Source organism: Rhodotorula toruloides (assembly GCF_000320785.1).
Source record: "Rhodotorula toruloides NP11 unplaced genomic scaffold Scaffold16, whole genome shotgun sequence".
Classification (NCBI taxonomy): Eukaryota; Fungi; Basidiomycota; class Microbotryomycetes; order Sporidiobolales; family Sporidiobolaceae; genus Rhodotorula; species Rhodotorula toruloides.
The window spans coordinates 50,477-66,139 of NW_015622976.1; the positions used below are offsets into that span (position 1 = coordinate 50,477).

The 15,663-nt window shown below is 62.0% G+C and overlaps 6 protein-coding genes across 6 annotated transcripts; 4 read left to right on the forward strand and 2 right to left on the reverse strand.

Moving 5' to 3' along the window:
• Positions 1-102: 102 nt before the first annotated feature.
• Positions 103-4,252, forward strand: RHTO_01958 (peroxin-1; the record flags this gene model as incomplete). Its single annotated transcript, XM_016415637.1, has 16 exons — positions 103-198; positions 284-487; positions 559-642; positions 714-825; positions 904-1,516; positions 1,578-1,921; positions 2,003-2,154; positions 2,216-2,410; positions 2,471-2,865; positions 2,920-3,138; positions 3,195-3,299; positions 3,352-3,445; positions 3,500-3,796; positions 3,859-3,951; positions 4,011-4,099; positions 4,162-4,252. The coding sequence occupies 16 exons, from the start codon at positions 103-105 to the stop codon at positions 4,250-4,252; spliced, it is 3,183 nt and encodes a 1,060-aa protein (XP_016272207.1).
• A 469-nt stretch (positions 4,253-4,721) lies between these two features.
• RHTO_01959 (protein phosphatase 2c) lies at positions 4,722-6,757 on the forward strand (the record flags this gene model as incomplete). Its single annotated transcript, XM_016415638.1, has 5 exons — positions 4,722-5,699; positions 5,761-5,863; positions 5,924-6,051; positions 6,109-6,675; positions 6,737-6,757. 5 exons carry the CDS (start codon positions 4,722-4,724, stop codon positions 6,755-6,757), a joined length of 1,797 nt encoding a protein of 598 aa, XP_016272208.1.
• Positions 6,758-7,264: 507 nt separating this feature from the next.
• RHTO_01960 (phenylalanine ammonia-lyase) lies at positions 7,265-9,798 on the forward strand (the record flags this gene model as incomplete). Its single annotated transcript, XM_016415639.1, has 7 exons — positions 7,265-7,575; positions 7,665-7,751; positions 7,813-7,947; positions 8,005-8,581; positions 8,643-8,809; positions 8,869-9,157; positions 9,214-9,798. 7 exons carry the CDS (start codon positions 7,265-7,267, stop codon positions 9,796-9,798), a joined length of 2,151 nt encoding a protein of 716 aa, XP_016272209.1.
• Positions 9,799-9,989: 191 nt separating this feature from the next.
• On the reverse strand, positions 9,990-10,937 carry RHTO_01961 (uncharacterized protein; the record flags this gene model as incomplete). The annotated part of the gene is made up of 6 exons (XM_016415640.1): positions 9,990-10,019; positions 10,075-10,251; positions 10,311-10,536; positions 10,582-10,682; positions 10,738-10,800; positions 10,854-10,937. The coding sequence occupies 6 exons, from the start codon at positions 10,935-10,937 to the stop codon at positions 9,990-9,992; spliced, it is 681 nt and encodes a 226-aa protein (XP_016272210.1).
• A 381-nt stretch (positions 10,938-11,318) lies between these two features.
• RHTO_01962 (2-acylglycerol O-acyltransferase 2) lies at positions 11,319-13,176 on the reverse strand (the record flags this gene model as incomplete). The annotated part of the gene is made up of 11 exons (XM_016415641.1): positions 11,319-11,385; positions 11,465-11,555; positions 11,619-11,663; positions 11,745-11,774; positions 11,842-11,926; positions 11,993-12,156; positions 12,242-12,485; positions 12,597-12,606; positions 12,693-12,839; positions 12,905-13,009; positions 13,118-13,176. The coding sequence occupies 11 exons, from the start codon at positions 13,174-13,176 to the stop codon at positions 11,319-11,321; spliced, it is 1,047 nt and encodes a 348-aa protein (XP_016272211.1).
• A 436-nt stretch (positions 13,177-13,612) lies between these two features.
• Positions 13,613-15,579, forward strand: RHTO_01963 (tRNA A64-2'-O-ribosylphosphate transferase; the record flags this gene model as incomplete). The annotated part of the gene is made up of 10 exons (XM_016415642.1): positions 13,613-13,710; positions 13,769-13,854; positions 13,914-13,977; positions 14,041-14,084; positions 14,147-14,189; positions 14,251-14,284; positions 14,340-14,555; positions 14,613-14,824; positions 14,877-15,349; positions 15,404-15,579. The coding sequence occupies 10 exons, from the start codon at positions 13,613-13,615 to the stop codon at positions 15,577-15,579; spliced, it is 1,446 nt and encodes a 481-aa protein (XP_016272212.1).
• Between the last annotated feature and the right edge of the window lie 84 nt (positions 15,580-15,663).

The window sequence follows — 15,663 nt, forward strand, 5'->3', positions numbered from 1 at the left end:
AACAGCGGGAGGCGGCGGGTAATCGAGTGAATACAACCTCGTTTGTAATGCAACTGAATACAAACGCGATCCGGCTAAGTGCTCTCCTCCACACACGCTGACATGGGGCGCTCTGCTGTCGTGCACTTTACGCCGCTGAGGAACTGCCTCGCCAACCTCCCCCTATCGCTCCACGGGCCTCTGAACCAGCGCGGAGTCGTGCGTCCTCCTCCTTCTCTCTCTCTTTTGACATCCGGCTACTTCGCTCAGAGCACACGCTCACCCGGGATGTACTGGCACACAGGCACCGCAATCCATCGCAGTACAGCTCTCGTTCAAGCACAACGGTCAGCCCCAGCAGGTGGTCTTGGGATGGACAGGCCTGCCGGCTTCAGTCGGTCCGCCGGTGCAGGGCTCGCGCGGGACGGCCGCACTCGCGCAGGACAGGGTCGAGATGGACCCGCAGTTTGCCGCGATGCTCAACGTCGGATTGAGCGAGGGACTGACCGTGCGTACCATCTCTTCGTCTCGCTGGACCCATGTGGGGAGAGCTGACTTTCGCTCGTTCCCGCTGTGCAGGTCAATATCGAGCTCCTTCGTGACTTGCCGCACGCCACGGCGGTCAACGTTACACCCTCGACCGCTGACGACTGGGAGATCCTGGTGCGGAGCGCGCCTTCGCTCTTCTTTCGCCGCTGAATCTCCCCTGACTCCCACTCTTTCACCTCGTGCAGGAAACGAACGCCGAGTTCGTTGAGATGTACCTCCTGAACCAGGTCCGAGCGGTCAAGGAGAGGATGATGGTGGGTTGCTGGGTCGGGAACAGCCTGATTCGTTTCGTTGTCGGTGCGTCCGCCGTTTCCTGCTGCTTTGCTTCTGATGTGCTCGACGCTGAGGCATGGTCGAACACGTATGTGCGCACAGACTCGACGTCGCCTGTCGCCTCGCCCGCCGTCCTCCTCACCTCCTCGACCGAACTCATCGTCGCCCCGAAATCCCGCCACGCTCCTCCGCCCGCCTCCTCCAAGACCCACGACCTTTCCGCCACCCACTCCAAGTCGTCGGCGCCGACCTCAGCAGCTGCAGCAGAATGGGAACAAGCCCGCCGCCGACTCCTTCGCCTTCTCCCCCTCTCGCTCGCTCCGCCTGAAGCTGCCCCGTCAACCGACTCTTCCTCACAAGATGAACACGCATCAGTCTACGTCTACCCTTCACTCGCTCGAGTAGCCAAGAAGGCTTTCCCGAGCGGGTCGGGACGGTTCACCGTCGCCTACCATGCTCGACCAACCGGCAGAGGCTCGGCCACGATTGATGCGCCTCCTTCGAGCGACTCGGCTGGACCGTCTGGTGGTGCTGCCAGCGGCGATGCAGCTTCTCCCGGTGCTGCGAGCGCAGGCGGAAGCGGGAACGAGCACGTCTTGGCAGAGGTCAGGGTGGTCGAGAGTGCGAAGGTGCCGGCTGGACATGTATGGATGAGCGAGGCGTTGCGAAGGGAGATTGGGATCAGGAAGGGAGACGGAGCGTTCGAGTTGGTTCGGTGCGTCTCGTCCGACCTGCTCTTTGCAAGCTCAGCGGTTGCTGACAGTCTTCGACAACAGACTTGGCGCGCCACTCTCGTCTGCGGCTCGCAAAGTCCGCCAAGCGCAACGCGAGAAAGACTCGCATGCCCCCTCGTCTAGGGCCGCCTCAACCAGCAAGTCTCCCGCCGAACCTTCGCCTCTCACTCCCGCACCATGCCTCGCAGGCATCGACAAACCCCTCACCCAGCTCCGCTCGCATATCGTCAACTCACTTGCGGCGCGGCAGCTTTCGCGCTCGGCGAAGGGGAGTAGCGCGGCGGGCGCACCAGGAGTCTTGGTCACCGGCGCGAGCGGGGCCGGCAAGACGGCGTTGGTGAAGATGGTGGCGGAGGAGATGGAGAAGGATGAGAGGGTGCTGAGCCGTGAGTTGTCCGCGATGAACCGGTTCAGCTGCCGCCATTCGTCAGGCTCTTGCTGATCAGCTCTTTGCGGCTGTCCGACAGGTACGATTTACGTCGACTGCTCGAAGCATGCCGATGAGCGACTGCCGACGCTGAAGGGACGTATGAAGGATTGGTTCGACGAGGCGTGCTGGCATGCGCCCGCGGTACTCGTGCTGGACAACCTTGACCGCATGATCGCCGCCGAGGTCGAGGTGCGCTTGCTCTCTTTGCGGCGTGTATTCGAGTTCGAGCTGACAAGAGATCACCCTGCAGCACGCCGACTCCTTCCCTGCCGTCCATCTCGCAAACACCTTCCTCTCGCTCGCCCTTCCCGCCCTCGCATCCCGCCCGATCGTCCTCATTGCAACAGCACAAGGCTCGACGAGCCTGCATCCGCTTCTCAGCTCGACGCACTTGCTCGGCGAGACGGTATCGCTGCGAGGACCCGACAAGACGGCTCGGCGAGACGTGTGTCGCCGGCTTACACCTGTTCTCTCGAGACTCGAGCTGACTCGCGCGTCTCTGCAGATCCTGAACGTCCTGGTCAAGGCAAAGACGAGCTCGTCGGACCTTATGGCGCCGAAGCTTAACTACGCCTCGATCGCTGCTGTGACGGAGGGCTACCTCCCCGCCGACCTGCGCGACCTCGTCGACCGAGCCGTCCAGCAAGCCGCCATCCGCTCCATGTCCTCGCCTCCCGCCCCCAGTTCCAGCGCACTCGAGCTGACAGCCGACGACTTCTCCGCGGCACAACAAGGCTTCGTCCCGCTTTCCCTGCGCGATGTCAAGCTGCAGAAGAGCGAGGTGCAGTGGGCGGACATCGGTGGCCTGACGGAGGCGAGAAAGACACTGCGCGAGACGCTCGAGTGGCCGACCAAGTATGGCGCGATCTTTGCGAGTTGCCCGCTGCGACTGCGATCCGGGTGAGCCGCCCCCTTCCGCTTCGTCGCCGAAACGAAGCTGACTTTGGCGCACAGTCTCCTCCTTTACGGCTACCCAGGATGTGGCAAGACCCTCCTCGCCTCAGCCGTCGCGAAGGAGTGCGGTCTCAACTTCATCTCGGTCAAGGGCCCCGAGATTCTCAACAAGTACATCGGCGCAAGCGAGAAGTCGGTTCGCGACTTGTTCGAGCGCGCGCAGGCCGCCAAGCCGTGCATTCTGTTCTTTGACGAGTTCGACTCGATTGCGCCGAAGCGGTGCGTTTGCTCCCTCGCTCCGGAGGAGACGCAGGCTGATCTTGAGCATACTGCAGTGGTCACGACTCGACTGGCGTGACGGACCGAGTCGTCAACCAGATGCTTACGCAGATGGACGGAGCAGAGGGTCTCGACGGTGTCTACGTTCTCGCCGCGACCAGGTCTGTCCCGCCGAGTCTTCTCGCTTAATGCTCCTGCTCACATTGCGCGCAGTCGACCCGACCTGATCGACCCCGCGCTGCTTCGACCCGGTCGTCTCGACAAGTCGGTCCTGTGTGACATGCCGAACGAGCAGGACCGTCTCGAGGTGCGCAGCTTCCCGTCTTCCGCTCCTTACCGGTGCTCATGCTTGCCCGCACAGATTATGGAGTCCGCAGCACGCAAGATCCACCTCTCCTCCTCCGTCTCGCTCGCTCGCTACGCCGCCCAAACAGCCGGTTTCTCCGGCGCCGACTTGCAAGCCCTGATTTACAACGCCCACCTCGATGCCATCCACGCTACTATCGCGCCGGCTGTGGATGCTAACGGGCAAGTTGAAGGCACAGGAGCGGGAGGGATGAGGGATGAGGAGGGAGGCGACATCAAGTATGTCGTGCTGGGAGGGAAGGAGGACGAGAAGGTGTTGAGTCGGGCTGAGCAGGCGACAGTCAACAAGCGGGTGCGTTGTCTGTCGTTCCACGCGCTCGTTAACGCCGAGCTGACCCTTTGGCCCGGACCCAGCTCGAGCAAATCATGAGTGCCATGAAGGAGGCCTCTCGCTCGAAGACGAAGAAGGCAGCCGCAACAAGCGCTTCTCCAGCGTCTCGCGCACCAGTGTGTTCCTCTTCGCCATCATCTCTCTCGAGCGCGCGAGCTGATATTCACCGCCGCAGACTGTCGTCGAGGACTCCCACCTCCAGAAGTCCCTGCAGACGACTCGTCCGTCCGTCCCGGCCGAGGAGCTGGCTCGCCTGCGTCGGATGTGAGTCGAACAATTCCTTCAGCTCTAGGCGGAAGCGAGCTAACCCTTGTATCGTCCTGCAGCTACTCCGAGTTTGTTTCGGGGCGAAGTGCGGGTGGCCTGCCTTCGGGCGAGGCGAGCGACGAAGTCGGCGGGCGGGCAAGCTTGATGTAGAGTGTACGCTGAGAGGGTGGGCCACCCATTATGCACCCGAATTCGCACCTCCAGACCACCTCCTCGTCGTCCTCGCTGCCCGCGGGGATACGAGATTCGCGTTGCCCACAAGGCCGCCTCGCTTGCGCCTGGGATGCTCTCCGATTGTGTAGGAAGCTAGTGAGTCTGTCTGCGACCTCCCAGCGAGCCGTCGTCGGGCACTTGCCACCATCCCGCTTCCCTCGACCCATTCTCGCGCTCTGAAGTCAACCACTCGCTGTGACTCTCGCTCGAGGGGCAGACAAGCCCGCACTGCTGCTCTCGGGCTTACTTTGAAGCTATCTACCCGGCTCGAACCCACGCCAGACGCCGTCCCTCCCTCCCCAGTCTTCATCTCGCCGCGATCAGCTCAACAGCGCACGCTCACGCCTATCGACGCCTATCCGCCAGCTAGAGCCTCGCTGACCGCCTCGCCAGACCCCGTCGAGGGATGTCCAAGTCGCCCAAGGCCCTCCTCCCCTCGAGCCTGACCTTCTCGACCATCTCGCGCGCTCTCCCAACCTCGGCCGCGACGGGCAAGTACTCGGTGCGGACGGTCGCGCTCGCGGTTGGCAGCAAGGCCGCGGGAAAGGGACAGGCTCCTGGCGGCTTCATCGTCGTCAGGCAGCGGCGGGCGTCGCCGTTCGCAGGGGCAGTCTCGTCGTCCGCGAGGAGCGGCGGTGCAGGTCAGGCAGGCGGGTCAGGACAGGCGGGCCCGTCTCGCCAGGCTTCCGGCTCTCGAGGACAGGTCAATGCCGTGCGCACGTCGGGTGGACTGCTCAGGACAGGCGGGGGCGTCAGCACCTCGGCCTCGTCTTCGAGCGGCAGCAGGGCCTTGGCGGGCTACTTTGGCGAGTCGGCATCAAGCTCTCGAGGCTTTCACACGTCCTCTCGGACACCGCACCAGCAGGCTGTCGCGCCCTCGAGCAGCGGGATCGCGCCACCGCCGGGAGGAGCAGGAGGAGCGGGCGCAGGCGGAGTCTCCCCACCTGGCACCAGCGCAGCCGAAGGACACCCATTCCATCCCAAACACCACTCGAGCCTCGCAACGCCCTCGCATGACGGCCCACTACTCCTCGGCCCGTCCGCAGGACAAGGCGGACACGGCACCTCCCTCCCGACCGTCGTCGACCCCTCCTCTTCCTCCCCGATCTCGTCCCAATCGACCCACGCCTCGTCCTCGAAACACATACCCGCAACATTCTTCACCCAGCCTCCTCCCGCTTCTTTCCCCTCGCACGCCCTGCCCGCGTTCTTCGGCTCGGCGCTCAACATCGCTCGAAGGAGTAACCTCGTCTTCCGGAATGGCGCGTACGGGATTCCCAAGTCCGAGTACTCGCGAGCACGGAAGGCGAGCGACAAGGGCAAGGAGAAGATGATTGTGGACGAGGAGGAGCACTACCTCAGCGTCGGTGTGGGCGAGGATTCTGTGCGTTTTCGTTCCCCGCTCGTACAGCGCGCGGCTCGCTGACGCCGCTTGCGCGTGACAGTACTTCCTGCGGTCAGATTCGCTTGGCGTGGCGGATGGCGTAGGAGGCTGGTCGCACCATGCGGGCGCCAACTCTGCCCGATGGGCTCGCAAGTTCATGCACCGTGCGTCTACCTCTCCCTCGCTCCCCTCAGATCGATGAGCTGATGTCGTATGGCAAACAGACTGCTCGGCCGAGCTTGCACGGTACGAGAATATCGACGACGAGCTGTTTCTCCGGTACTACGAGGTCGACCCCGTCGATGTCATGCAGCGGGCGTACGAGAAGACTTTGCACGAGTGCAAGGAGGAGGTGCGTACGCGCCCTATCAGGCTGTACCGAAGTCGGGGCTGACGAGCGTTTGCGCAGGGCACGATTGGCTCGTCGACCGCGCTTCTCGCCATCCTCCGAAACGACGAGCTGCGGCTAGCCAACCTGGGCGACTGTTCCTGCTTCATCATCCGCGGGGACGAATACGTCTTCCGATCGGAGGAGCAGCAGCACCGGTTCAACTACCCTTTCCAAGCCGGCACGAACGCCAAAGACACGCCCGCGAAAGACGCGCAGCGGTTCAACGTCAAAGTCAGGCGGGACGACATCGTCATTCTCGCGAGTGACGGGCTCGTCGACAATGTCTTCTCGGACGACTTGCTCGAAGAAGTCCTCCGCTTCGTCGGTACGAATCCACCGACCGTCCCTTCTCCCCCTTCGTCCTCGAACGGCTCTCCCAGCTCGAAATACACCCTCCGCCGATTCTCGCCACAGGCAGTCTCGGAGGCACTGTGTTTCCGCGCCAAGAGCGTGTACGAGGATCAGAGGGCCGTGGCGAGCCCCTTCCAGCAGCGCGCGATGGAGGAGGGGATTCACTACGCGGGAGGGAAGATTGATGATGTCAGTTGTTTGGTCGGCGTGGTGGGCGAGCTTGAGGCGGCACCGGTGAGTCCGGCGAACAGCGAACGCCGAGGATTCGGCTGACCTCTTCTTCTCTCGCCTACAGAATCGCCGCGACGTCCAGTGAACCTCTCCAGCCCTCTCGCCACCGCATTCTCTCAGCACCTATAGACGCTTTCCGGGTTCCCTTGTTCCGCTCGCCGTACCTGCTCCCTCTCCTCCGTTGTCCCTCGTCTCTCTCCCAGGTCTTGTCCGCGATACTCCCTCTCCCTCGTATACATTCTCGCTCACTCTCTCTGTTGTCCTCCCTCTTCAGCTGTAACCATGTCTCGTTCGGCTCGAGTTTCAAGGAGTGATCAGAGGGACATCTTCGTAGCGAGCGATGTCCCCCACCGCGCCTCTCCCGTTCGTACCGAGCCCTGTGTTCGTTCAGAGTCGACGTGGCTAGCCGTTGCGTCGTGCCGGGATGCGAGTGTTTCGAGGCAAGCCGTTTCGTTGCGAGCGTGCGACGAGGGCGAGCGGCAGTCCGTCTCGAGGCGAACCCCACTTGGTCGACATCTGGTGGCCCGTCTTGCTCTTGCTCTCTTTCTTTCTCTCTTACTTCTCACTCAGACACACTCCAACGACGACGACGATGGCACCCTCGCTCGACTCGATCTCGCACTCGTTCGCAAACGGCGTCGCATCCGCAAAGCAGGCTGTCAATGGCGCCTCGACCAACCTCGCAGTCGCAGGCTCGCACCTGCCCACAACCCAGGTCACGCAGGTCGACATCGTCGAGAAGATGCTCGCCGCGCCGACCGACTCGACGCTCGAACTCGACGGCTACTCGCTCAACCTCGGAGACGTCGTCTCGGCCGCGAGGAAGGGCAGGCCTGTCCGCGTCAAGGACAGCGACGAGATCCGCTCAAAGATTGACAAATCGGTCGAGTTCTTGCGCTCGCAGTGAGTCGTGCTTTCGTTCTCTGGCGTCGAGAGGGCGGGACCTTCCCAAGTTGCCAAGGGACTGACTGTCGCTCTCCTGTGTCGCGCAGACTCTCCATGAGCGTCTACGGCGTCACGACTGGATTTGGCGGATCCGCAGACACCCGCACCGAGGACGCCATCTCGCTCCAGAAGGCGTGCGTCCTCCTCGTCTCCCTCTCGCTTCTCGAGCTTCGGACTGACCGTCTTCCCGCACAGTCTCCTCGAGCACCAGCTCTGCGGTGTTCTCCCTTCGTCGTTCGACTCGTTCCGCCTCGGCCGCGGTCTCGAGAACTCGCTTCCCCTCGAGGTTGTTCGCGGCGCCATGACAATCCGCGTCAACAGCTTGACCCGGTGAGTTGCCGTCCTTACTCACTCAGCGGTCTTCGAGCTGACAGTTGGCGCACCCAGCGGCCACTCGGCTGTCCGCCTCGTCGTCCTCGAGGCGCTCACCAACTTCCTCAACCACGGCATCACCCCCATCGTCCCCCTCCGCGGCACCATCTCTGCGTCGGGCGACCTCTCTCCTCTCTCCTACATTGCAGCGGCCATCAGCGGTCACCCGGACAGCAAGGTGCACGTCGTCCACGAGGGCAAGGAGAAGATCCTGTACGCCCGCGAGGCGATGGCGCTCTTCAACCTCGAGCCCGTCGTCCTCGGCCCGAAGGAAGGTCTCGGTCTCGTCAACGGCACCGCCGTCTCAGCATCGATGGCCACCCTCGCTCTGCACGACGCACACATGCTCTCGCTCCTCTCGCAGTCGCTCACGGCCATGACGGTCGAAGCGATGGTCGGCCACGCCGGCTCGTTCCACCCCTTCCTTCACGACGTCACGCGCCCTCACCCGACGCAGATCGAAGTCGCGGGAAACATCCGCAAGCTCCTCGAGGGAAGCCGCTTTGCTGTCCACCATGAGGAGGAGGTCAAGGTCAAGGACGACGAGGGCATTCTCCGCCAGGACCGCTACCCCTTGCGCACGTCTCCTCAGGTGCGCTTACTTCTGTTTGTTCTGCCGAAGACATGACGCTGACGTCCGCTTACTCGCGCAGTGGCTCGGCCCGCTCGTCAGCGACCTCATTCACGCCCACGCCGTCCTCACCATCGAGGCCGGCCAGTCGACGACCGACAACCCTCTCATCGACGTCGAGAACAAGACTTCGCACCACGGCGGCAATTTCCAGGCTGCCGCTGTGGCCAACACCATGGAGAAGACTCGGTGCGCCGCTTCACTGTGACCTGTTCTCTTGGTCTCGTGCTGACGAGTACGCTGTGCAGCCTCGGGCTCGCCCAGATCGGCAAGCTCAACTTCACGCAGCTCACCGAGATGCTCAACGCCGGCATGAACCGCGGCCTCCCCTCCTGCCTCGCGGCCGAAGACCCCTCGCTCTCCTACCACTGCAAGGGCCTCGACATCGCCGCTGCGGCGTACACCTCGGAGTTGGGACACCTCGCCAACCCTGTGACGACGCATGTCCAGCCGGCTGAGATGGCGAACCAGGCGGTCAACTCGCTTGCGCTCATCTCGGCTCGTCGCACGACCGAGTCCAACGACGTCCTTTCTCTCGTGAGTCAGGCGCTCATCACACTCGCGAACAGAAGCTGACGCACTCGGTCTCGCAGCTCCTCGCCACCCACCTCTACTGCGTTCTCCAAGCCATCGACTTGCGCGCGATCGAGTTCGAGTTCAAGAAGCAGTTCGGCCCAGCCATCGTCTCGCTCATCGACCAGCACTTTGGCTCCGCCATGACCGGCTCGAACCTGCGCGACGAGCTCGTCGAGAAGGTGAACAAGACGCTCGCCAAGCGCCTCGAGCAGACCAACTCGTACGACCTCGTCCCGCGCTGGCACGACGCCTTCTCCTTCGCCGCCGGCACCGTCGTCGAGGTCCTCTCGTCGACGTCGCTCTCGCTCGCCGCCGTCAACGCCTGGAAGGTCGCCGCCGCCGAGTCGGCCATCTCGCTCACCCGCCAAGTCCGCGAGACCTTCTGGTCCGCCGCGTCGACCTCGTCGCCCGCGCTCTCGTACCTCTCGCCGCGCACTCAGATCCTCTACGCCTTCGTCCGCGAGGAGCTTGGCGTCAAGGCCCGCCGCGGAGACGTCTTCCTCGGCAAGCAAGAGGTGACGATCGGCTCGAACGTCTCCAAGATCTACGAGGCCATCAAGTCGGGCAGGATCAACAACGTCCTCCTCAAGATGCTCGCTTAGACACTCTTCCCACTCTCGCATCCCTTCCATACCCTATCCCGCCTGCACTCTTAGGACTCGCTTCTTGTCGGACTCGGATCTCGCATCGCTTCTTTCGTTCTTGGCTGCCTCTCTAGACCGTGTCGGTATTACCTCGAGATTGTGAATACAAGCAGTACCCATCCACGCATCCGATAAATCAGGGAGAGAATCTACGCTTGCGGGAGCTTCTTGCGCATAAACTGTCGAGTGCGGGCGTTAGTGCGAAGTCAACGAAGGCGAGTGGCAGCGGCTCACTACCGCCTCGAGTAGGATGTCCCGCCCGTCTACTGTTCGGCACGGGTAGCGCGGGACCGCGCGTTTGTATGCCGTATAGCCCAGCCGCTCGTACCAGCGCTCGTTGACTCGCAAACGGCTGTCGAACTTGATGCCTTGCTGTTCCCACCACCAAGGCTGTACCGCGTACTCGCCGTCCTGCGAGCACCGCTCGATCAGCCGGGGAAAACGATTGGAGGCGGAGGAAGCAGACGCACGACCGTGTTGAGTGTGATCTCCTTGGCGCCTACCTCGACCGCCATCTGCTCCGTCTGCTTCATCACCACGCTCCCATACCCCTTTCCCTGCTGCGAGAGGAGGATGAAGAACGTCGCGAGCGTGATGATGCCCTTCTCGCGGTCACAGAGCGTTGTGTCGCCTTCGTAGTCTTCCCAGTCGAGGCTGATGTGCCCGACGGGTTGGAAACTGTCGTAGACGTCAGCGCTGGCTAGTGAAGGGACGAAGTTCGGCAGGGACAGCGCGACGCACGAAGGATCGGGAGGAGGAGGTCCTGCGCGCGAGTTGTCCGAGTTGAGCGGCTCAAACTCGGGCGTCTCAATCGGCACAGCCGGATGGATCCAGTACAGGTTCTGTCGACAGAAGGTGTTCAGCCTGGCAGCGCCGATGGGAAGCGAAGAACCTCACCTTGACCCCTCTTCGACACTGCTCGCGCCAGACCTCGACCTTGTCCAGATTCCAGCCGCACAGCTGTGCAAGACGATCAGCTCTACTGTTATCGAGGGAGTCGGACTCGTACGCACGACTCGTTGCCGCTTCAGCTCCTCGACCTCCTTCGCCTCGTCCGGGTTGAATCGCACCAGCTTGTTAGGGCTGGACGCCGTCATGACCGCTCAGCAGAAAGAAGCACCGTCGAGCGACTGACCACAGACAGCACAAGCCAGCAGCAAGAGTGTGGACGAGGGAAGAGCTTCGGCGAGGAGGAGGGAAGCCGCGTGGTGCCGCGACTGACTCAGCGAAGGAGCGAGGACGGACAGCGAAGAAGACACTCGAACGAGGGCAGAGCAAGCGCGAGCAACAGCAGCGAGACCGCGGACGTGTTGAACGGGGGCATGGTGCAAAGCGGAAGGCAAGCTACAGAGAACGGATATCGAGCAGGGGAACAGCGAGGGGAATCGACAACGACGGCTAGGGATGTCACACACACACGAGAGAATACAGGCAATGGAGGGTCTTTTGGCCGGCGAGGAGCGTCCGTTGCGAGGAGGTCAGGCGATAATATTGAGCTCCCGCGTGCGACTTTTGGCGTAGGCGTCCTTGTATTCTTCCCAGATGCTGTACGGTTCGGCAGATACGGTCAGCACGCCTCAGCTTATTTGAGGCGGCAAGCGGAGGCAGACGACTTGGAACGTACCGCTTGAGTTCTGCGATATACCGCGCCTGAACTTCTTCGAGGTCCGCCGTGGTCGGGTGGTCCTTCTGCTCTACCGAGATTGGTCGACCGACTGTTTGACGCGAGTGGTGTCAGCCTAAGGAACGCAGGTAGGAGCGACAGAGCGGGTACACACCGACAGAGACGATCGGATGGCGATACGGCATCAATCCGACGTTGTCTATGAGAAGAGATGGGGCGTCAGCTGGGCTGTACTCGGAGGCATTCCTCGCTGTTGGCGAAGCGGTGAACTCGAGCGCACAGTTGAAGAGTCCCCGGCCGTAGAAGAGAGCTGCGCGAGTGAAAGCTGCGTGAGCGACTGAACGAGCAGTTCGGCAAGACGGCGCGGTGAGACGTACGGAGGGTGAAGCCAAACACGCCTTGGAAACGCTTCTGCAACTTGTACAGCCGCGTTCCTCGCTCGTTTCGCAGCTGGCCAAAGATCTGGAGAGAGAATTGGGCAGCGGTCAGCATTCGCTTCCGGTTTAGAGACTCGGAGAGCGTGCGCACGTCGTTCTCGCCGAACGAAAAGACGGGCACAAGGTCGGCGCCTTGCCGGATCGCGAGTTTGATGAAGCCTTTTCGTCGCTTGAGCGTAAGATCGGCGGTTCCGGGATGCGCACTCAAGCTCTCGGCGGCGCCACCGACGACGATAGTGAGAGCCGAGCCAGGACCTGCACGGATGGAGTAAGGCGGAAGGTCAGCTCTTCTCGTTCACTGCGTTCACGCTTGACCGCCCGTCTTGCGCATACCGCTCACCTTGCCGCAGAATGTTCTGACAGCTCTTCATCGAGACGGAGCATATGCCGAGAGCGAGCAGCAACTCGCGGTAGAGCGGGAGCTTGAAGTTGCTTTGGAGGGTGAGGAGGTGAGGGTTCAAGCCGGGGAAGAGTGTCGAGAAGCCGGTTGCGTCGGTCGCGAAGTTGGCGATGGCGCCCATGCCTATGACGCCGTGCGGGTGGTAGCCAAAGACGTACTTCCGGTCAGGCGGCAAGTCGGCGCTCTGTCGGAGGAAAGGAAGTCAGCGGCATCGTCCTTTGAGGCCCTCCGCAGGTCGGGCCCAATGGCGCAGCTCCTCCACAGAGCACTGAAGTCGAGAGACGCGCAGACTGACCTTGATCAAGCTGTTGACGGAAAGTTCGGAGGTAGCCGGTCGGGCGAGTTGGCCGTGAGCGAGGCCTCGAGACGCAGGCTTGGAAAGAGGACGCACCTGACGGGATAGTATCCTGCAAACCAGACCCATATCCGACTCTTCCGCAGCCAAGACTGCGCCCGTCCACCGTGAATCGGCGCCTGGTCAATGAAAAAGACCCAGGTGAGGTAGGCAATGACAGCCGGCCAGAGCGGTGGGAACGAGCTGCAGCGAAGAAGCAGGTCAGATGATCCGCCCGCTACTCTCAGATCACGCCAAGCCTGACGCACCAGAGGAGGAAGAAGACGCCGAGTAGGATGGGCAGTGCCGTCGTCCAGGCAAAGACGGAGAAGGTCTGCAGCCGGCGCGACCGCGGGACGCCAAAGGGTGCGAATCTGTGGGTGTTCTCGAGCTGGTCAGCAGGCTGCAGGTGCTGTGGGAGGGCTGTCGTGGGCTGCGGGGTATGTTGTGGGGTGGTGAGGAGAAGAGCTGGCTCGACTTGCTTGATCTTGGAGATCTCTGAGCGTGTGTATAGCTCCTCGGGCGTCGCCTGCTGGCCCATCGCAGCCCGTCTGAGCTGTTTGTCGAGAGCGAAGCGGGAGGACGGAGACGAAGGGCGGTCGGCGAACAGGCTCTCGCTGCCCTGCCCCTCAAGAATGCAAAGCAGAGCTCTCGGTGCCGCTTTTGAAACCGTTTGAGACGATCCGACTGATCGCCAGTCGCGCTCCAATTCGTGGTTCGCAGTTCTCCTCCCGCTTCCTCGCGGAATTGATGAAGACGCAAAGATGGTGAAGCACGGGTTCTGCGGTGTCTCTGAGACGTGCGGCGGGTTGCAGGGGTAACGATCCACGGCGGCAGTCTTTGACCAAGTCGCTCTCGCCGAGGTGAGGTTGCTGTCGAGGTCCAACCAGTCCTCCGCCATCTTGGCCTCCTCCCCCTACATCCGCTGGTCCTCGCTCGTATCGCTCGCATTGCGAGAGTGCTCCACACCGAGTTCTATGGCGTCCAATCTGACCGCACCGCAACTGGTGTTCCCGCACGCTGTGGAATCACTTCAGGCTGATCGAGGCGCAATCCGAGGTCAACTTCGAGACACGTAAGCGCCTGGCGCTCGCACGGTCGCGGGTGCTCTTGCTGAAGCCCTGTTCTATCAGCTACAACCGCCTGCACTCGCTTGCGCATGATGCCGCTTGGGTACACTCGGAGGTCGCGGCAGCTTATCCCGACTTTCCGCTTGTCGGTGCGTTGTAGACTTCCGCCATCCATCAGTAAATTCCATAGCTCACAACTGACTCGCAGCGAACCAGCGGGCGGGCGCCTGGTACGTCAAGCCTTCGCCCGAAGAAGCGCACGCCTACTTCAAGTCAGTACACCCACCTCCTCCACCGCGACAGAGCGCTAATCTTGGACCATCTTGGACCGACAGATCGACAGACGGACACGCAGGGGAGCACAACTTCAATCTGCGCCGTAAGATCTGCCCAATTGCGATGATAATGCCTCATCTCCCGCTGACATGAGTTGGTGGGTAGGAGCGAACCTTGCACTGCTCCCGCTGATCAAGGAGCGAGGCGGGTACATAATGAGATGTCCGCCGTCGTCAATCTAGCCCGACATTGACCCCTTGCTTTCACAGCATCGTCCTGGTCGACTCGACTCGGCGAGGCAAGGTACAGTCCCCATGCCGCTCCATGCCAAAGTCCGCTCACGCCTGCCTTTTCACAGAGGTTACCCGACGCCCTGTCGAAGACAATCCCTCTATGGTGCGCGACGCTGAACCGTGCCCGCCAGCTCGTCCTGCCACCCGCGACCGACAACTCCTCCGTCTCGCTTGAGATTTGGAAGGAGCAGGGCAGGCTCTACACATCGCCTCAGGCTGTCGGCCGCTCAGAGCATGCGCAGATTGAGGCGAAGGTCGACAAGTGGGCGAAGGAGCTGGCCGTGCGTCGTCTAACCTACCTTCACGCCCGACGCTTGCGCTCACAGTCCGCTTCACAGTCTTCCGCCTACGACCTCTCATCTCTCAAAGCACTCGACCGGCCACTCCGACCCTTCTTCGTCTCCCCCACGTCGACCCTCTCGCACAGTCCCGCGTCCTCGTTCGAGACGTGCTATCCAGTCATTTGCGCGAGTGCGAGCAAGCTGGCTGAGGAAGCGGACGGTTTGGAGCGGGCGGAGGGCTTCACATACGTACAAGGGAGTGGCGACGAGTGCGTACGATAGTTTACTGGTCGTTGTCGTTAAGCTGACCTCGCTTGACAGCCATGAGGCTTGGTCCCGGGGCCTGACCCCATCCGTCTTCTGGCGACACGCAGACGAGATCCTTGCAGTACCTCGCGAAGAGATCGATCAGGTGATAGAGCAGATACTTGCGGAGGAAGACGCTCCTACCGCCTCATCCGCCTCCTCGCCTACTCGCATCCGCCAAACCGGTCTTTACTTACGCTTCGCCGTGCCCTCAAACGCGCCGGCACCCTCTGACCTGTTTGCCATCTCCATCTCGACCTCCAAGACGCCCTCACCTACCGCCGACTCGACACAACCTTGTCACCTCTGCGCGAAGCCAGGCAAGGCCGGCTACAACTCTTTCTTTGCGCCCGACTACCTCGAGCCGGTTCTCAGCAACGCCTCAACGGCGCTTCGAGATGGTCGAGGCGTATGCATTTTGGTGGAAAAGGGAGAGGCGCAAAGCGAGGCGAACGATTTGGGCGTGGCCATGTCGCTAATTCTGCTCGGTAAGTCTCTTCCCCGTCCATGTGATCGAAATGTCACTGAGGGTCTCTCGGCAGCGCGCCTCTACGACGACGAGGGCGGCCTGCGGCAGCTCAACACGCCGACACCGCCAATCACGAAAGACCTTATCCGCACTCGTCTTCAGTGGATCCTCGAGGCTTTCCCGACGGTCAATCCGTCTCGTGCAGCGCTCAACAGAGTCAACGACTTCTTGATGTCGAAGAGGCGGTAACGAACGGAGGAGATAGACGATACACTGCATCACGTATCTCGCATTTCGCAGCTCGCAACCCGCATCGAGCGCTCCGGTCCGCAG